Consider the following 21,925-nt stretch of genomic DNA (forward strand, 5'->3'; position numbering starts at 1 on the left):
CATCCCCTCTGTCCTCAATCTCATAGTTAAAGAGACAATTGTTACTCAATGACATTTCATATAGATGTGGTAGTACTAAAATATCTGGGCAGTTAACATCCCTTATTCTTCATTCATGTGATTTGGAGTGTTCTGTGCAAAGAATGAGCCAGCTACCTTTTCTAGTTGGGTTTCCTGAATATTGTCTCTGAAGTATTGATCTAATACAGTATTGTGGATTCAGAGTATCAGCATAGGAAGTGGTGCTGGGGGCTGCAGGGGGAATTGGCAGAAATCTCCCTCTCCTCCTGTGTAAGCCTCTGCTGTTTCTCAGACCCCTTTTTAGTGGAAAGGCAATACTAGACCCAAACATCTTATGCTTCTTTTACTCTATTTTTAATCAGATATTTTCAATAGGCTGCTATTTTAGCTCTGTGGTCCTTCATGTATTTCATTCTTAACTAGAGTAGTCTTCAACTAATAGTTGATCAGTACAATAATACCTCTGAAACACTTACGACACAATTCATAACTGTTTAAACAGATATTCCATTTATGTCTCTGGACTTGTGAAGAAATAAGCTAAAAAAACACAGCTTTTTAAAAAAATACTCCTTGTTTCCCACAAATAACTCAAATCAACCCAAAGGAAGGAAGCATATCATTTCCATGGTCAAGCTTATTCAATCTTGTCATAGATGGGCTAGCTTAAGTTGTAACATAGCTATCATATCTTAAATTTGACAAGGATGCTAAAATGCTTGTAGCTATTGGCTAAAATCCAGTATTTGGCAAATCATTTAAAAATAATTCAATAGCAACGTAAGAGATATCAATAATGGTATAGGGCCTTGGTCTCCTTGCCATTAACGAACAGTTGCCTTGGGAAACTGAACTGATTTCTTGCAATAACTTGGGCTTTCTACCTATGATCTCAAATTAGTTAACACATTTCACAAATCTGTAGGAAACTGTTCTAGTCTTGTGCAAAGGAAGACCTTTCAGGGATTGCTTTGTCATTGAGGGTTTTTTTTATCAGATGCTTTAAAGATGCTCGTCTTTTTGCACTTGTGTTAGATCTGTTCATAACAGTCGTCATTCTACTTTGGTAGCTTTGCTCTTGAGAAAGAGGCGCGTCTTAATTTAAATCATTCCCTTAATGTTATGTTTACAAAATAACTTTGTACAGTTGGATTCAAGTATATCCAGTCTTGCATTGTTCGCTTGGGCTTTGCAACATCCAGCTTCTCATCCAGGGCCACTCAGGCTGCAACCCCACTTCCTAGAAAGTAAGCCCTGATCAACACAATAGGATTTATTTCTGAGTAAATATGCAACAGAATTGCACTGTAAATCTTAAAATGTTACTCTTGAGTGAAAACTCACCTGACCCTAGAAAAATGTGAACTACTTTAGGCTAGTGTTCGTTACTATGTCTCCCTAGAGTGAAATTCAGTTGTTCATCCTAGCATTGCTGCTGCAGCAGAACGTTTACACTAATGAAGGAAGAAGAATGGGGATTTCCCGCTCTTCCTCCTCTCCAGAATTAATTTTCAGGGGCACTGAGGGCCATAGGCAGGAGGGTGAGTCCAGAAAAAATACCTCCCCTCTTCCTCTGTTAGCAGGTGCCACCTGCCGGATCACAGTCCTTGCACTTGTGTAGGGGCAGCAATTAGTTAATCCTAGTTACTAATTTACACCCTTTTTCTTATACAAGCACTCCTTCCTCTACCTAAACTCTGCTTTATAAAAAGTTAGCTTTCTGGACAACACTCTACAGCAATAACGTTGGCTTGTTTCAAACAAGACACATCCACATCCACATCCAGTGTTTTTTTACTGTCTACATTCAGCTTTTCTTTGCTGTGTAGTAATGTATTAATATGGGAATAGAAAATGGTTTCAGTGTTGCACTGACTGTCTCATACTCACAGGAGAATCAGGATCCTGCAAAAAAAAAAGATGTATAGGTGCACATGATTCGGAAGATAAGTTGTACTGCTTCAATTTTGGCTTTTTCTGAATACTTCAGGCAGTGACCAGGGAGGCTCATTTTCATTTTCTGTAAAGAAGTCCCTCAACTAACGGAAACATATTTAAATTTAAGAAACCATTGATTTGGTTGGCCTTATTTTACACATGGATATGCTCACCCCAGCTCACTTATATGCTAAAAACTATTTAACACCAAGTAATTTTACAGTTCCTCTAGTGCTCACAAACCTGTTCCCTTCAGCGCTATTAGTTGGTAGGCTGATTTCTTAAAGATTTTAAACCAAAGGATAATATTTGCAACTACTGTAAACTATAACTGCAAAATCATGTTACTTTTTATATCTGAGAGGAATCACCAGTCTACTGTAGTTGCTTTTTGTTTGTGGCTTAAAATATTGGTATCAACAATGCAGTTATCACTGAAGCCCCCCAAATATTCAAGAATTCATGCCCTTGCTAAATTTGATTGAATTGTCAAACTAGTTGCTTTAAAATAGATTCCGTGATGGGTGGCAAAAGGCAAACTGATTTAGAGTGTTTAGGACTGTTGACTTACCCAAGATTTTTGGAGTGTAAGTTTGAAAAAACCAATTCACAATAAAATAGCCCAACTCAGCCCTTTAATCCTTTCAGTGATGATCACCTGCATAGCTCAGTCGGTTGGAACATGGTGCTGAAAAACCCTTTCACTGGTCTTCACTTGCTCACATTTTCCCTTCCACAAAGTTAATATTCCCTGTGTATTCATAACTGTGGTAAGAGAAATAAATATGCCTACTTAGATCCAGCATTGGCACCTTTGAAACCACTTTAAAATGTCAGGACCCTTAAGACACTCATACGAATGTAAAGAAGTTACATTTTCATTACTCTCAATATATAAACTGGATATTCTGAATTTATTGCTACCTGATAGAGAGGTGGCAAGAATTTGTCAGCTTAATTTATATATCTGGTAATATGAAGCAGCTTTCCAAGGCCCAACAAGCCACCCTGTGACAAGATGTCAAACCGCAGGATTTCCCTCAAAACACTGTACAAGTTTTATGACATCTCAAAAGTACTATTTACTGTATTTTCTTTCCCCTACAAGGTATGATATGGAAAGAAAGAAAGGGCTTGAGAACTGCAGTTGGATGTCCAGCAAAACAAAATAAATTAGTAGTTATGTTCTCAAAATCCGAACAGGAGAAAACTGAGATTTCCTACAATAGTTCTTGTTAGATTAGCTGTCTGTCAAGACCAAGCAAGCAAAGTATTTAAAATTGATTTTTAAATACAGAATCAGGGCATAAGGAAATAATTGTATGTAGTTTTGTTGTAGTAAATGTAGTAGATGAACTGAAGCATTGCTTTTCTGGTAATGGAAAAGAAAGCTTTTGTTCATAGGCATGTGAATCCTTGGTAAGCAGTAATGAATGGCTTTTAACTCATGAAAGTGATGTATATGATTAGCTTTATCTTTATACTTCTGACCTAGGGAAAGTGCACTCATGAGGGATGTAATTATTTTAACAGTTTTAGTGAAGGGAGGGGGAATCTACATAAGAGATTTTTTTTAATATCAGAAAATATTTTTCTACAGTTATGTACAATCATTCTTTATATTGACTTCTTCAGCATGGCATGCAAATCTAAGGTACAACAAAAGGACCTGGCTGTATTGTACCTTTAGAGTAGAAAATTAAAATAGCATCTATTGGATGCTTTTGTTAGCATCATGGAACTGAAGTGCTGATAAGGAGACTAAAGGACTGATAACTTCTGATGGTTTTATTGAGAGCTATGTATGTTTTCAAAAAAATACTGTATATGTGTAATCTGAAATGTTCCAGATATAACCACAGATGAGCCTTGAAAGATACAATTGCTTGTATCCTTGTCAAAGGGCAGGTTTTGTAGTCTTCAAAAGAAATTGAATTTATACAGCAAATAAACTTTCAAAGATATATTAATGTGTGTGTTTCAAGTAATCTGCCACTTCTCTCATTACAAAACAAGTATTATTCATTAGTTGTGTCGTATGGAATAGAGTCTCCTCCCTGCTCTCAAGCCTACTGTGCATGCCTGAATAAGTAGCAGAGGTGCCCACAAATAATGATTGGCAAACATGCCAAAATAATGTTTTTGGACTCCTGTAGTAAATAAGAATTTCTAGAGCAGGCAGAAGCTGTGCTAGAGACTTGCATGGCCTTCACGTCCAAAGTCCAGCATAACCTAGTTTCTCCTACCCCTCTTCAGAAACTGCATATGATTATGCTGGCCTCTGGAGCAGGCCTCTGGAGCAGGCACCAAAGCTTTGTGTAACTCCCTACTGCAGCCAATCCCAGTAGAACTTGGGTGGACTGTCAGAGAGACCCACTTGCAAAGCAGCAATTAAGAGATTTAGGGAAGCTCCAGCTCATGGGCCCTACTGCCAAATGAAAACTTGGAGGGAAAATAAAATTCTATGAGCAAATGGGAGATCCATTCATCTGATCAGCAAGTATAAATGATCCTGACCCACCTAAAGATTCACAGGGTTTTCATTTGCTGGTAAGTTTTATATACTGTACTTGTTTAAATAACCTTTGTCTTCCAAAACACCAGTTTTTAAGAAGGCAAATGTTTACCTTCATTGGTATGAAATCTCCCATCCAACCTCCCTCCCTGTGGTGCATATTCTGGCATGGAACATATCAAAAAACATAAACACCACACAATTCAGTTGTTGATAAGTGTATTCATAGTCCCATCCACAGGGAAACTGGGGTGTGGGGTGGCACGCTACACACTGTTAACACTGGTATGCTAAATTAGGCCTCTACAGCGACACTGGATTTCTTATGCCCTTGCCTTGACAAACCAGTCGACTGCTGAATTATCTTTGCTGCTGCAAACTGAGGAAGCTATAATCTAGAACTGTGGTTTTCAAATTCTGAACTAGAGAACAGGAGTTCTTTGAACTTATCAGATCTTCAATAAAATAATAGTGGATAAGCTTCCCTGAAAGGCAGTTTGCAAGTCCATAGCAATCTGCCTCTGTGATCTGCAATTACAGGATAAGAGTTCAGTATATTCTATTTAGAGCAGGGGGAGTTAATGTGATGCCTCCAGATGTTGCTAGAGTAGAAGAAACACCATGGTACACCTGCATGAGCACAACTGGACTCCTTCATTTGCCCCATCTGCAACAAAAACATGTCTTCTCCGTATTGGTCTCTACAGCCACAGTAGGTGCTGCAGCTCTCGCAATGGTTTGACTTTATCCGCAAAGGCGCACACTTTCATTGTCTCCAGGATGCCAGCCAGGATTCTCATCTTTCCTGACCTTTGGCTGGGGATGATGGGAACTGGAGCCCAACGACCTGTGAAGGGTCACAGGGATCTCACCTCTGATGTAGACTATGTTCTCAGTTGTATATTGGACCTAATCATTGCCCTATAGACCTAGAACTGTGTACAGAATGGCTTTAGAAAAGGTCCCTAAATCTTCTTATACACAAGATTCATTGGACAAGATAAAAGTTCTCTAAATATAACTTCTGTTTTTCAAGGTCTGATGAAGAACCCCACAGTCTATAAACATGTGTCCAACAAATCAGCTGCACAAGAGTAATTGAATTTTAAAATGACTGATCTAGGCTGTCAGAGCTACATTTATTTTTCTAACGGTCCACAAATTAGCATTATATCTAAAAGAAAGGTCAAAATTCAGAGTTGGGACAATACATTTATTAGGATCAATCAAAACAAAATAGGAAGTTCTTTCCAGTAGCACCTTAGAGACCAACTGAGTTTGTTCTTGGTATGAGCTTTCGTGTGCATGCAATCAAGTTAAAAAATAAGAGACAAGCTTTCTTCAGAACACTCCAATTGTCAGGCAAAGGGGGGGGGGGGAAGGAACGCCACCCTGAGGTTGAAGAAATATAATCTGCATTAATAGAGCACAGAAGATAGTGTTAGGGCCAGATTTCACCGTATTTGCTTGCATTTAATGTTCACCTTTTTTGGCCAAATTAAGTTGTGAAAATTAAGGTACACATTAGATTTAATGGCACATTTACATTCACCAGCAAATCCTTTTTTTGGTTTCAAGGTTCTTAAAATTGAGGAGCGCATTAGATTTGATGGTGCATTAGACTTGAGTGAATACGGTATATTTGCTCTATCTGTGTCATTCAGTGCACAGTGGAGTATCATTTGCCATTGCTGGATCCCTATCTGCAATGGCACCCTAGCAGGCAGGTGGAAGCTCTCATTGAAGTGAATGGGGTATTTCCCCCTTTATACTAATTTCTCATTGGCGCTGTGGTCTAAACCAGAGCCTCTTGGGCTTGCCAATCAGGTCAGTGATGCGAATCCCCCGACAGGGTGAGCTCCCGTTGCTCAGTCCCAGCTCCTGCCAACCTAGCAGTTTGAAAGCATGCCAGTGCAAGTAGATAATAGGCAGGTAAATGGTATTTCTGTGCACTGCTCTGGTTTCGGTGTTCCATTGTGCCAGAAGTGGCTTAGTCATGCTGGCCACATGACCCAGAAAAACTCTGCAGACAAATGCTGGCTCCCTCGGCCTGTAAAGCGAGATGAGCACCGCAACCCCCGAGTCGTCTGCGGCTGGACTTAACTGTCAGGGGCAGAGCTGTCAACCTTCCTTTTTTTGCATTGGGAAACGGCCATAGCTGTCAACTTTCCCTTTTTTTGCAATGGGAATCAGCGCTGGAATAAGGGAATTTCCCGCAAAAAAAGGGAAAGTTGACAGCTATGGTCAGGGGTCCTTTACTAATTTCCAGCATAGGGTCCTGATCCTTATTGGGAGCATATTGGAAGACAAAAGATTAAAGTACCCCTACTCAGTATGGTAGGTTAATTAAGATTAACCCCCTTTGTCAAATTTATCTTAGAAACCCTATGGGCACAGATGTGGAGCTAACAAACCTAGTTTGGTCCTTAATTGGATTAGCTTCAACTCAAGGCAGTAAAATCCTATATTCAGATGGTAAAAAATGATTTTTTTACCATCTGAATATAGGACTTAACAAGTTCTTTCCAGCCATTATGTATTTGGCTTCTTCTCTCATCCTATTGTTTCATAGAATCCTAGAACTGTAGAGTTGGAAGGGTCATCTAGTCCAACCCCCTGCCATGCAGGAATCTTAACTAAATCGTAACAGAATCATAGAATTGTACATCACTTAAAATTAAACCCCTTCTTCACTGATTTAAGCCCCACTACATTTCTCTTTAATCTTAAAAAGTCAGTGACGCGGGGCTGGATCAATATGGCACAGGAACCTCAGAAAAATTGAAAATAAGTACAGCCATTAAAAAGAGAAAGATGTTCCTTAAGCGACTAGGCCGGAGCGCCCCCCCCCCAGGAGGCACTGGTTGACCACTGCAGAAAGAGAGGGGCAGCGGTGGCGGCCTGGGTGGCCTTTGGCCAATGAGCAGGCACCGTTCCACACGCTCCAATGACGCACGGGACTTCCCTGCCCGTAATCGCGCTGGGAGGGAAAGAACCGCCCCGACGTGCAGCGAAACAACATTAGTCCGTCAGCTTGTTCCTCCCAACCGGAAGGGGGCCCTAGAGACGGGCGCGAACGGTTGGCGGAACTTGCGCGAGCGAAGTGCATTCTGGGGCCGACGAAGAAGAGACGACGCTTCCCTCTCCTTCGTCTTCCTTCTCTCGCAGGGATTCGGCGGAGCCCGCGCGGCACTCTCTCTTCCCTTCTCCCGCTGTCGCGAGACGCGCGTCACCGCCTCGCACGCTCTTCTGCTTATCTCAGCCAGGAGCGCAGAGAAGGCGGAGGGTGACCCAGCTCACGCTTTCTTCCTTTCTGCCTTTGCCGACGCTGCGCCCGCTAAGCAGCACCTGACGCCGCCGACGCCGCCATGCCGAAGAATAAAGGTGAGGCCTGGCCAGACCTCCGCCTCCACGCGGCACGGGGCTGCTCTGCCCGCTCCCTCGCCTCTCGCCGCCTCTCCTTCGAGGCTCAGTCCCACTCCCACCCCGGGATAAGGCGCTGCCGTCGCCGCCCCTGGGCCTGGCCCTCCGCTGGGGTTGAAGTGCGTCGCCTTCCTCTTTCGGAAGAGAGGCGAGGGTCTTGTGGCCACAATAGCCACCCTTCCTTCTCGCGTCTTTTTCCTCTTCCCTTCTTTCTCCTCGCAACCTTACAGTGTCCCCCACCAGAGTACTTATATTCGGATTTAAGGCCCGCCTAGTTCAGTGGGCTCACTCCCAAGTGTGCCTTGGAAGAGAATCGTCCTGTATTTATTGCATATATTCAATACTACACGTGTAGGATCACATAGCCTTTTTAGGCCGTCTGTGTGGGTGGGACCTGTACGGGAATTGGTGATTTAAATGTGACAACACACACACACTCACTCTCACTCTTTAGGCCTGTTTCCTCACCTTTGCTTCGCTTTCATTTGCTGTGTCTTATGATTATTGTGTTGGTTTTGATTATTTGGTTTATGTTTGTTTTCCTGTGGCATCAGAGCCCCTGAAAGACATTGGTCATTTGATTCTTCTTTGGTCCTGTTGGCCTTTTTTGTTTTTCTGTACTCAGAGGAACACAAATGTACTCTTCAAAAAGACAGAATGGAAAATAAAGCGTACTTGGTGTTTCTCTTAGACCCAGCTTCCTTGCTGAATAACTGCTTATTTGAAATGGTTAAGTGTTTAGTGGCTGTCACATCCTGTTTGGTTGTTGCCTGGTCAAGCCTTCAGGATGGAAATTGTTAAACAGCTAACTATACACATCCAGTTAAAAGTATACCCTAATTTCCAGTTAAATATGATTCCCAGAATCATTAACAGAGATCAAAGTACCATCTGCCTTCAGATTTGTAGTCTAAACACCTGATGAATTTCAGTTTTGATCTTGAACTTCAAAGTATACATTCTCCTACAATTCAGGATAAACTGTTAGCATGAATGTTTTCCAAAGTGTTATACAAATATTTTCAGTGCGATAAGTTCTACGTCAGGCATAAACAAACTCCGGCTTTCCAGATGTTTGGGACTACAATTCCCATCATCCCTGACCATTGGTCCTGTTAGCCAGGGATGATGGGAATTGTAGTCCCAAACATCTGGAGGGCCGGAGTTTGCCTGTGCCTGTTCTACGTCACTGTTTACTTATACACACATATATATGTGCAAAATAGTTATATCCATTGCCTTTGGAAGAGGACAAATTATTTTTGCACTATAAATTCCATTAAATTACAAATTTGATATTAGTACGTACAGTACTACACACACTGAAAATGGGGGGAAGATTAAGTGTTTTTTCTGTGATTTATTATTAATGGCTTTATAATTGGGGGTTAATCCATATTTTCTACATGTTGTAGATGATATGTAAGTTATATTCTGTCTGGTATAAAACCTGCCTTTGGTTTCCACAGTTATTTCAGTTTCTGGTGTAATATACTTGAATTTGCACTAGATTTGGATAATTAACGTACTACTTTTCCTCTTAGAACTTACAAAACTAGAAATTTGTATTAGTATAGCTAATTCTGTTAGCTAACCACAATATATGCATTTGAGGAAGGGAAAATGTCTGCAAACCTTAGCAGAACTGTAGATGTTTATTGGAAACAAAACACACGTAGTTGTGTTACCTTTTATTGGGGATAGTCTATATTTTGTACCTTTATTAGGGAATTTGTATACAGTACTTTGTATCTGAATTTTACTGAACTAGCTCATAGGAGCCATTACTATTAGTTGTAGCACTGAGAGCACCCTCCAAGTCTTAAATAAAAATTAACTGCCTTAGAGCAAGGAACATAGAGTGGGTTAGATGAAAATCTGCTCTTTCAGAGAAAAAAATCAAATTCTCTTATAAAAAAAAACCTTTTGGGAGGCCTGATATTCAACACAATTTTTCATGCAGGATTTCATTTGTGGTTCTCAATTGTTTCTTGCAATTTAGGTAAGGGAGGTAAAAACAGAAGACGAGGTAAGAATGAGAATGAATCAGAAAAAAGAGAACTGGTGTTCAAAGAAGATGGACAAGGTGAGACAGAGTTTTGTCATCCCCTATGCATGCAGCAACATTTTATGGTTAATGTCATTGGATTGCCATGGTTTTCTGGACATGAAACTTTTGGAGGAGACATATTTGTAGCTCTCTTTAATTGGGAAAGGGAGAAAACACAGAACTTCCATGTTTAATTCAAACGAGAAGTACAAAGATACGTGTTCTCTATCACCTTTCTCCTGCCTGAAAGAAAACAGCTTCTATGCAAAATTAAAATAAACAATGAGCAAAGCTGAAAGAACAGATTGAAACGTGTGATAGAGGATATAAGGACAGGTGGAAGGGGGTGGAAAAGGGTTTAGAAAAATATAATGTATTGGTACAAATCTGGGCGTCTCCAGAGATATTTGCTTTAGTTTTAAATGCCATATGGTGCTTTAATTAGCCTTGTGAAAAATATAAGAAGATTGAAATGAGTGAAAAATCTGATAAACAAGATAACTCTTCAAAAATTGTGTGTGTGTGTGTGTGTGTGAGAGAGAGAGAGAGAGAGAGAGAGAGAGAGAATTCAGGAAATGTAACCAAACCAACACGGGTGGTGCTGTGGGTTAAACCACACAGCCTAGGGCTTGCTGATCAGAAGGTTGGTGGTTCGAATCCCCGCGAAAGGGTGAACTTCCGTTGCTCGGTCCCAGCTCCTGCCCACCTAGCAGTTCGAAAGCACGTAAAAGTGCAAGTAGATAAATAGGTACCGCTCTGGCGGGAAGGTAAACGGCGTTTCTGTGTGCTACTCTGGTTCACCAGAAGTGGCTTAGTCATGCTGGCCACATGACCCGGAAGCTGTACTCAGCTCCCTCAGCCAGTAACGCGAGATGAGCACCGCAACCCCAGAGTCGGACCTAATGGTCTGGGGTCCCTTTAACCAAATAATTAGCACACAAGCATGGTGAACTAGGGGAATAGTTTGTGAAAAGGATTTCTAGTTCCGTTAGCCATAGGTAAAGGTAAAGGGACCCCTGACCATTGGGTCCAATCGTGTCCGACTCTGGGGTTGCGGGGCTCATCTCGCGTTAATGGCCGAGGGAGCCGGCGTACAGCTTCTGGGTCATGTGACCAGCATGACAAAGCAGTTTCTGGCGAACCAGAGCAGCACATGGAAACGCCGTTTACCTTCCTCCTGGAGCGGTACCTATTTATCTACTTGCACTTTGACGTGCTTTCGAACTGCTAGGTGGGCCATTAGCCATATTTTCTTTTTTAAAAAACACATTAATTTTTTTAACTGATTGATCAATAATTTTAATGTATATTTTATTTTATGTTGACCACTTAGGAGTTTTATGATACAAGGGTCAGCTTGTGGATTTAGTAATCTGGTAGTACTGAATGTAGCCCTATATTTTGGTGGCTGGATCCATTTTTTGTGTTGAGACATTTTAAACTCAAGCAGCTGTGAAAAATCTGACATTTTGCTTCTGTTTTATTAAATAGCACATAAATTTTCATAGAGTCATAGACTCTTAGAGCTGGAAGGGACCCAAGGGTCATCTAGTCCAGTGCCCTGCAATGCAGGAATCTCAGCTAAAGCTTCCATGACAAGATGACCTCTGCTTAAAAACCTCCAAGGGTGCACCACCTCTCATGGGAGTCTGTTCCACTGCTGAACAGCTCTGTTAGAAACTTTTTTCGAATGTTTAGTCAGAATCTCCTTTCCTGTAACTTGAAGCCATGGGTTTGAGTCCTACCTTCCAGAGCAGGAGAAAACAAGTTTGCTCCCTCTTTTGGTTATGCATACAACTGTCAAGGTTCAGCTGCCGTTTCATGTCTTTCAGAGTATGCCCAGGTTATCAAAATGCTGGGAAATGGCAGACTGGAGGCATTATGTTTTGATGGTGTAAAGAGGTTATGTCACATCAGAGGAAAGTTAAGAAAAAAGGTACGTATTTCCAACCAAGGTTTCCAATGACTTGCTAGAATGGACTCTATGATTGAAGTTAACTAATGGATTTCAGAGTAAACAACAAATATTTGTAGTGGTTCCTCTATAACATGACCCATGTTACACTAGTTTGCTGACAGAGTATGGGTCTTGACATCAGTATTTTGGATACTATTGCTTTACTCTCCTTGCCTTCTGTCAGGTCTGTCAGAACATGATTGATAGCACCACTATTTGTCCTCTCAGTCCTGGTCTGCTGAGTGTGTACAGAAAAATATTAAAGCTACACTTACTTTTAACAGATCTGCTTCTGCCCTACTTTTCCCCTTACTAAACAATTGCACTGCAGCTTCCTCTATTTGACTGTCACTCAGAATGTCTTGTTGCTCTTCAATTCCCCCCCCTTTCCTGCTCTTTACAGCTAAAGTTTTTGCCATCTTCAAGAAGGTTTCAGAGATCTGGTGTGAATTTTCACAGATTGCTCCCTTGCTTCCCCTCATAATCTTCCCAGTTTGTGACTCCAAACTCATTCTCCTACTTTCAGTCCAGGATGGAGTTTCTAAATACCATTATATTCCCTCCATATTATTCCCTCCTCCCCTCCCGGCCATCCTAGCCTATGGATCTGTTTTCCAGCATACTAAACTCTTCCACCCACTACTTAATTCATCAGCTTCTGTACAGGTAACTCGCAACTTACACACATTTAACTTCTGCGATTCAGCTTTGTATGCTTGGGGGGAAATTGTTTTTAATGGAAAGAGGCAGGTGTCTGGGGGAAAAGACTTTGTGAATCCTACCTGCTATTGAACCCAATGTGTTTTGACTATACGTGGTTTTGGCTTTACGCGCTATCTCCAGAACATAACCTCAGTGTAAGTTGAGAGTCACTTGTACTGCAGTTGCTCTATCAGTGTTTAAATTGGCTTTCTTGAGATAAAACCTAGAAGTTCTTTCTTAATCCATCATTGTTCTTCTTGATGTGAAAGTTCATTTTTCTGTTAGCATATTTGTTGGATTCTTCTCATTCCTTGCCTTCCTAAATAATTTCCTTTTTTGATTCTCCTATTTACCGTATTGGCCCAAATATAAGTCGCACCTGCAAATAAGCCGCACCTTTAAAATTCAAGGCTTATTGACGGGTGCAGCCTGCCTCCTGGCACTACTGCCCTGAACTAGGCGGGCCTTAATTTCTCCCAGCACTCCCTCCCCAAGCTGGCTCCAGGAGAGGCTTGGGAACAGCGGGCGGGCTGCGCATCGTTGCCCTGCGCTCCTGGGCTGCTTTGGGGATGGGCAGCTGCGCTGCTTTGCCAGCGGCCTTCCCCCTTCTTTCTGGCAGCTGGGGGAGGCTTGGGAGCAGTGGGCAGGTGCCGCACCACTGCACCGTGCTCCTGGGCTGCTTCATTGGGGGGGGGGGCGTAAGGTCGCAAATATAAGCTGAACTTTAACTTTTCATGACCCAAATTTGGGAAAAAAGTGCAGCTTATATTCAGGCCAATACAGTATTTCCCTGTCCTCTTTGACATTTGTGTCCATAAAAGCTCTTGCATGCCTTGATTGCTGCTTTTTAGTCTCCACTTTCCTTGGAGACTAAATTTATTATGGCTTTGTGGCTACCATATCTACTGTATTTTTTTGCTCCATAAGACACACTTTTTTCCTCCTAAAAAGTAAGGGGAAATATCTGTGCGTCTTATGGAGCGAATGGTGGTCACTGGAGCTGAATTTCCCAGGAGCCAAAAGAGGATCATGCTTTTTATTTTACAAAGAGAAAGGGGGGTGTTGAAAGGACCCCACTCAGCAGCTGATCAGCAAGAGATCAGGAGAGAGATAAGAGTCCCGGCTCCCTTTCAGCCCCGCCCTCTTGCCCAGGCCTCCATTGTTGAATGTGCTGCAGAGGGAGGTTGTTTGTTTCTCCAGCAACATGTGACTGGCTGATTAGATTATCTGTCTGGAAACTGTAGAAAAAGCTCCCTTTTCTTTAGAAGCTGCAGAAATGTGAGTTGAGCCCCATAAAAATGGGGCTTTCCCTCTTTGCTTTTCCCCCTTTGCAAAAGGAGCTTTGCTTTCCCCCCTTTGCAAAAAAAGCTGCAAAACCTTTAGCTGATCCTCAAAAAAACAGGGCATTTCCCTTTGCAAAAAAGCTGCAAAACTTTTAGCTGATCCTCCAAAAAAAAAAAAAACCCAGGGCTTTTCCCTTTGCAAAAAAGCTGCAAAACTTTTAGCTGATCCTAAAAAAAGCAACAGGGCTTTTAGAGGAGGAAAACCAGAAAAATATTTTTTTATCTTGTTTCCTCCTCTAAAAACGAGGTGCGCCCTATGGTCCGGTGCGCCCTGTGGAGCGAAAAATATGGTACTTTTCTGCCACCTTTGATAATATTTTATCATGTTCTTTCTTGGTTCTGCTCTTCTCTACATTGTGAGCGACTTATTTTTTTATTTTGAAGTTCAAAAAATCCAATGATATTATTGTTGTTAGATTGTTAATGAGGAAGAATCTTGGGTTTGTAGGTTTTCCTTAATTATTTGTTTGAATTTTAGGTTTGGATAAATACATCAGATATCATACTGGTGGGTTTAAGAGATTACCAGGTAAATATTGTTGTCTTTCTTTCTTTTCTTGGTTTTTGTAACTGTAAATGAGGAGTCCCAAAAAACTGAGTTGATGGTGTAAATATTAAAAGCCCAAATACCTTGACCCCCTGTATGGGCCATATTTTATAAACCTACCCACACCCACTGGCACTTTATTCTTCTTATATATTAAATTTGTATACTGTACTGTCCTTCATCTGTAGATCTCAGGGTGGTTCACAAGGTAAAAATACAAAATACATAATAAAAACAAAAGCAAACCAATAACTTCTCCTTAGGAAGAAGGGAAAGGGTTAACTAAAATGTATGGAATATGTGCTAAAGCATGCTTTGCACAAAGCCCAAGTTCCCCAGCTTTGATAACTTCATATTTCAAAAAAACTAATAAATGCTGAATCTCGGACATAGCTGGTAAGAGAAGTCTTCTCTTCTCTCATTTCTGTGGAATTAATCCATTCAGCTTCTGTCTTGGCTAAGTGTTTTGGGCAACGATTGTCTCAATAGGTTATAGCCCCACTGCCCACATATTAGAAAATGTGACTTCAGTAAAGGTGAGGGGAGAACCCCACATTGTAGCACTGCTTATGCAGTAGTGAACCATCTGTGCCTTCATTCATCATTCCTGTCCTCTGTTCATTTGGTAAAGCTTCAAGTCATGCACTGGTCTATGTGTGTGTTTGAGCTGTGCCTGTAGTTTCAGTAAGACTAATGTGTAGTGTAGTATGGCCTAGCTGTGTCATATACCTACCTGTCTCTGCAGAGGATGGGGTGAGAAGGAGAGATTTCTAGCACAACTAGGAAGGCAGGAGCGCTACCACAGACCATCAATCTATTCAATTCCTATAGTAGGCTCAACATAAATGAGAAAGGAAGTGGGGTGGAATCAAGCAATAGCTAAGTTAGTAAATTACCAATTTTAGACACACTTTGGTTCATAAATATAATTAATTTGGAGCTTCTTAAGAGTCAAAAGTTGCAGAGATGTGGCTGAAAAAGTGTAGCTTGACTTGTAGCACCTAAAAGTGAGTTGAGCTTTATAGTACATAGCTCATTCTCTTCCCCTCTCACTTCCAGGTCTTCTAATAATAATTTTTAGTACTGAAACCATTTTTAGTATATAAACTTGAAAAGTACATGCCTCTGCTGAAATAAGCTCTGCCAGCAAAAATTGGCCTATAAAGGGGCTAGGAGGTTGTCTTCTTCAATAGGGCTTGATAAGAAATAACAATTTAAATTTCCAGTTAAAGTAAGTTTTGAGCAATATTATTCCCCCCCCCTGAAATACTGCTTACTACTAACTTAATATTATTTAGGACAACAAGGCTGACGTCATTCTTAAGTACAATGCAGATGAAGCCAGAAGTCTAAGGCATATGGAGAACTTCCAGAGCATGGTAAGAATTTCCTTGGTCATTTCAGAAGCTGTTACGAATAACGGGGGAGGGGGCGGACTCACAGTAAAACAGCTGCTAAAATGTGTTTCTATTTTGTTTTAATTTCTACTAGCCAAAATTAATGAAACTGATACCTTTGGGCCTGGTGATGATGATGAAATCCAATTTGATGATATTGGAGATGATGATGAAGATATTGATGATGTAAGTACATGGAAAGTATTAAGTATGCTAACACTTTGTATCGTTCAACTCAAGTTACATTGCTTGGCCAGGGGTCTGCAAATTTTAACTGAGCCTGGTAAGCAGAAATGTAGAATAATGGTTTGGAGTAAATGTAGAGAGCCTTTCCTTTTCCACTGAGCAAGAGTGCCCTGCCCTCCCTCCATAAATTAAGGAGAAAGAAGGACTTATAGTGCAGATGGCATTGTTCCCCTACAAATTTGAGTCCCTATGTGTCTTTTTTTAAGTTAAAACACTACCTTCACTTCTCTAACAGGTAAATTGTACATAAGTAGACAATGTAGATTCTCTCAAAAATAGTCCTGGTTTGTTGTTTTCCAGCTTCCATTCAGCAGCATATACATAAACCATTTTATTTGTATGCCGCCTTTCCATAGTTAAAACCATGCTCAAGGCTGGAAATTTAACATACAGGCGGCAACCGTTTTAGGCGGATTGAATTGACATGCAATCTCCAAAGCAGAATGGAGGCAAACATGGCAGGAAGTATTAAGATTTAGTGTCAGGAATAACGTAGTCCTGGACACAGCAGAGTGAACGTAGGTTTTCTGGAAGCTTCTGGCTGTAGAGCATTGACTAGACAGCACAACGCAGGAACTCAGCAACTACACTTTGGATAACTATATACAGCATTTATTGAAGCAACAAGTATCCATAAGTTACTATATACAGACTTAGGAAATAAAAGAAACAAAAGTAAAACCTCTCCTCTCTGTCTGTCTGTCTGTCTGTCTCTCTCTCTTGCAACCTTCATTAACCAAACTACACAACACTACAGAAAACCCACACAGAGCTCATCTCTTTAGGAACTCCTTAACCAATCACAGGGTCGTTGCTAAGGGTCTAGAGAGAGAGTAGATCTTGGCTTGCAGGCAACAGTTACCGTATTTTCGCTCCATAAGATGCACTTTTTTCCTCCTAAAAAGTAAGGGGAAATACCTGTGCGTCTTATGGAGCGAATGGTGGTCCCTGGAGCTGAATTGCCCAGGGGCCAAAAGCAGATTGTGCTTTTTATTTTACAAAGAGAAAAGGGAGTGTTGAAAGGACCCCGCTCAGCAGCTGATCAGCAAGAGATCAGGAGAGAGATAAGAGTCCCGGCTCCCTTTCAGCCCCGCCCTCCTTTGTTGAATGTGCAAGCAGAGGGAGGTTGTTTGTTTCCCCAGGACATGTGACTGGCTGATTAGATTATCTGTCTACAAACAGTAGAAATGGCTCCCTTTCCTTAAGATTTTTTCAGAAATGTGAGTTAAACCCCATAAAAATGGGGCTTTTCCTCTTTGCTTTTCCCCCTTTGCAAAAGGAGCTTTGCTTTCCCCCCTTTGCAAAAAAAGCTGCAAAACCTTTAGCTGATCCTAAAAAAAACAACACCCAGGGCTTTTCCCTTTGCAAAAAAGCTGCAAAACCTTTAGCTGATCCTCAAAAAAAACCAAAAACCAAAACCAAAACAGGGCTTTCCCTTTTGCAAAAAAGCTGCAAAACCTTTATCTGATCCTAAAAAAGGCCTTTTGCCTTTGCAAAAACAGCTGCAAAACCTTTAGCTGATCCTAAAAAAAAAAACCCAGGGCTTTCCCCTTGGCAAAAAAGCTGCAAAACCTTTAGCTGATCCTTTAAAAAAAAGGCCTTTTGCCTTTGCAAAAACAGCTGCAAAACTTTTAGCTGATCCTCAAAAAAACAACAACAACAAAACCAGGGCTTTTAGAGGAAGAAAACCAGAAAAATATTTTTTTTCCCCTTGTTTCCTCCTCTAAAAATGAGGTGCGCCCTATGGTCCGGTGCGTCCTATGGAGCGAAAAATACGGTAATTGCCAGAGGTGGATAGCTGACTTTGAAATCTCTTAACAGGAAGTGCTTTCATGCACTCCACCAACACATGCAGGATCCGGGATCCGAACCACTGCATGAAATGGTTACCACCTGTAATCACAAATATAACAAAAGTTGTCATAAGCAATACATAAAACACATCAAAAAGTACACAATCAAAATAATCAACATCCACATTAATCATAATAAGATATAAAGATACAAAAGATTAATATCAATAATAGTATCAACCCCCCCCCCAAAAGACTAGTGTCCCAACCCAAAAGTCTGTTTAGCTGCCTCAGCTTTTGTAGCTGAAGTCAGTTTGGTCTGCAACTCTCCCAGGCCAGGGGAGAAAAGGCCCACAAGGAGCAGGTCTTCCAGGATTCAAAGCCATAATGGTCCCCTCTAATCCCCACAATGCTAAGAGAATAATTAGGCACACCCAAGCCTACTGATTTCTTTGTGCCAGAGCAGTTTAGTCGAAATACATTTTGAGCATATCCACGCCAAGTTTTTCTGCCAGCCTTTAATTATTATAAACTGCAAAAACAATAATTTGGCACTGGTTTGGAGCAAAGTTTTCACAACAATGCTAGGGCCTGCTTCACTTCTAAAGGAAGAAAATTCCAGGGAACTCACTTCCCAGAGCTTGGTTAATCTCTTAACATAGCAAGAGGGACAAGCAGGATTGTAGAGTGCTGGTCATCAGGCCTCTGGGCATTATTACCTACCAGAATAAACACCATTTCCTCAAGCATGTCAGTAAGTGGTTTTGTGAAAGACGAAGCTTAACTATGTGTTTCAAAGCTTATCTAGTGGTGTTTTAGTACTCAACCAATTGATTGGTGGTGATCCATTTCTGTTCATGAACGTATGTGCCTTTATACTTCAAATCTAAGTGTTTTGGATATGAATAACTGGAAATTAACATTGCTACATTAGCTAGCCATACAGAGATGGAAAGTTATCCAAAGGTCTTCGTCTGTAGTCAATTTGAAGCCAAAAGCTTTTTGATACTTGATGTCAGTCGAATAAAATTATGCCCGTCATGCATAGTCATGATAAAAGGGCAACAAAGATCAGCAACTGAAGCGACACAAGATATTAAGCTTATCATAGATTATATTTTACATGCTATAGTGAAATTGTAATTCGTGACTTTCCATACTTTTCTTTCACTTGCAGATCTAAATGGAACTGAGGAATACATTCCAACTCCACCTCAATAATTATTTTGTTTTCAAGTCCATATCTTAAAGAAGACTGAAACCGTATAACATTTGTAGTACCACCAAACCAATATATTGCCCAATGTTTAAGTATTTATATTCTTTTAAAAACAGATGATGTTGGACTCTGAAAAGTTAAATGAATTATTACAACTATTTTTGCCTCTTTACCAATTAGACCTTTACATCTGTGTGTAAATACACTTCCTTAAACTCCCTCATTTGCTTCATCTTTTTTCACCACTAACTTCACTCAATCTGTTTTGAAATATAATAAAAATATTGCCCTATAATTATCATGGAATTTTGATTGAATGTGTAGGCTAGTGCTCAATCTGCCAGTGCAGTGTTTTTTCCTAGTACCCCTTGAAGTAAAATTGTAACATTTTGAAAATAGAAAAGGCAGAGATTGTCTTTTAAAATTCATAATGCCTAAATCTGCTTTTAAGTTTTAGCTGCATGTTATTTTTATACTGGTTTTGATATTAAATTTCCACTTTCACAGATAAATTTGCCATAGTGAGGGGAGAGAATTTTTTTTTTTTTTTTTGAAAATTATGTATGTTTGAATAGCTGTTCCCTATGTGGAAGTGGGTAATGCAGAAATTAAAACAGTAGTCACACCAAATTTAAGTTGTTACCGGTAATTAAACCAAATGGCTTGCAACATTATATTGTAACTTAACATTTTAACAGGTGCTTTTGCCCTTACCTTAAAAAAAGTTCAACGTTTATTATATTATACATATTTAGGTTAGATCCTGAGTTCCCAAGAGCAGAACTCTAGTCACAGTATGGCTTATGCTGATTCCTCATCTTTGACTCCTGGTGTCTCCTGAAAAGGTGTTCTGGAGAGTTGGAGAAACTTTTGAAACAGCATATGAGGTGGTGCTGAGGTCTATTGGGGAGGGATTCTCTCTGGAGTCCAGTCCCTTCAGAGAATGGATTTCAATTCGTTTAGAACAGTTGTTCCCAAGAATGGTCCATGGACCCCAGGGGGTCTGCGTAATCCACCCAGGGGATCTGTGGCACCATTCACATAACAAAAACTACCATAGAGATATCAGCATTTTCAAAAGTATGGGGTCCACAGTTTGGCTTTTGAAAAATGGGGTCTGCGGTACTTCGCTAATTGGGAACTACTGATTTAGAACATTCTTACACTTCAGTAATAAAGAGGAAAATGCTCAGTTGTATCCAACACTGCACAAGCGGGTTTCTGTGTGTAAAACAGAATTTTCTCTCCCCCCCTTTGCACCCCCTGCCTGCAACTGCTCTGGAGAGTCTGCCTATCTCTGGAGCAGATTTTGATGGTGCACTGTGGGGGGTGGGGGCGGTGTAGGCAACTGGGGAAAAAGTTCCATTGTGCATGCTGAAGTCTGTTGTGTGAATGGAACTGCAGTGTTGATCAAACCCATTATGTTTAAAGAAGGTTTTCACTTTCAATTTCATCAATTATGAGGTACAACTGAATAAAGGTTTTTGAATTTGAGATTATATATGAGATGAATGTTAAGTTCTGAAAAATTCTATCTGAAATTAACCAGTTGAGAAACAAATTGAATGAGCATTTTCAGTTTGAGTGGGAGTAGCACACCTAAAAAGTTCAATAAAGACTAACATAGTCCTAATAATATTTAAAAGTGCTAGATTGGTTTGTGTTTCCTTAGTATTGTATCTCTATTTTACCAAGGATACTTAATTCCTGTTAACTAACTGATTGTCTACAACAGTTTTCATAGAACACTCAAGTTCTTAAATTTTGTTATGCAGCTAAAGTTTCTTAACTGAGAAAACAAGAATTTCAGAAGTGGAACTGCATTCAGCCACACTTGTGTCTAACCACACATATACAATACTGTTGAATTGGCCTCTGCGCATTGAGTTTTGAAGTTGGTGGGGTGGAGGTTCTGCTCAAAGTTACTGAAGTTCGTATATTGCTTGCCTTGTGAGTATTTGATATCAGATGAAGTTAACATTTTTCTGTTGTATGTATTTTATCCTTTGTAAACGAGGGAGGAAAGAAGTGGGGGTTTAAAATTCACAAAACCTATATACCTGTGTGTACAATGTGTGCACACATTGTATATTTTCTGTGTGGGATAGATTGACTTCTTGGTCTTAGACTGATTTAAGACAACAGTTTAAGCATGCTTTTTTAACAGCATTACAGTGCACATGTTTGGTTAGAAGCATTTAATGGACATGAGATTGTGGAAGTCTTGCCACTGACAATGTTTCTGATAATGCTAGAATAAGAATATATGCTAGATCAGGACTTGTCTCATGCAGCATCCTGCTTCCCACAGCAACCAATCAGATGCCTATGGGAAGCCTACAAGCAGGATGTAAGAAAAGCAACCCTCTCCCTGCCGTTGCTTCTCTACATCTACTTTCTCCACACAATGCATAATGTTATACACCTCTGTTGTGTTTTTGTTGCCTGCTTGCCCATTTTCCAAACTAAAAAACCCCATGTGTAATCTTTCTTCATTGTGCAGTTGATCCATCCCCATGGATGATTTTGGCTGCCCCCGCCCCTTTTGTACCATATCAAGTAAAATATTCTTGAGATGCACTGACTAGAACTGTGCAAGGTATTCCAAGTGTGGTTGCACCATAGATTTGTATAAATACATTATTTTTTATCCCTTTCCTAATGATCCTTAACACAGAATTCACCATTTTCACAGCTCTTTCACATTGGGTTGACATTTTCATTGAACTATCTACTATGACGCAAGATTTCTTTCCTGGTCAGGCTCTGCCAGT

General features: G+C 40.5%; 1 protein-coding gene across 1 annotated transcript; it reads left to right on the plus strand.

Annotated features, from left to right (window-relative positions):
* Window positions 1-7,568: 7,568 nt before the first annotated feature.
* Window positions 7,569-20,799, plus strand: EIF1AX (eukaryotic translation initiation factor 1A X-linked). The gene is given in 8 exon segments (XM_033147279.1): window positions 7,569-7,858; window positions 9,900-9,983; window positions 11,780-11,883; window positions 14,428-14,478; window positions 15,795-15,843; window positions 15,846-15,875; window positions 15,988-16,079; window positions 19,110-20,799. Coding segments are annotated over 8 exon segments (432 nt in total). The 5' UTR covers window positions 7,569-7,842; the 3' UTR covers window positions 19,116-20,799.
* The last annotated feature ends 1,126 nt before the right edge of the window (window positions 20,800-21,925 follow it).

The sequence above is a fragment of the Lacerta agilis genome, chromosome 4 (assembly GCF_009819535.1).
Source record: "Lacerta agilis isolate rLacAgi1 chromosome 4, rLacAgi1.pri, whole genome shotgun sequence".
Classification (NCBI taxonomy): domain Eukaryota; kingdom Metazoa; phylum Chordata; class Lepidosauria; order Squamata; family Lacertidae; genus Lacerta; species Lacerta agilis.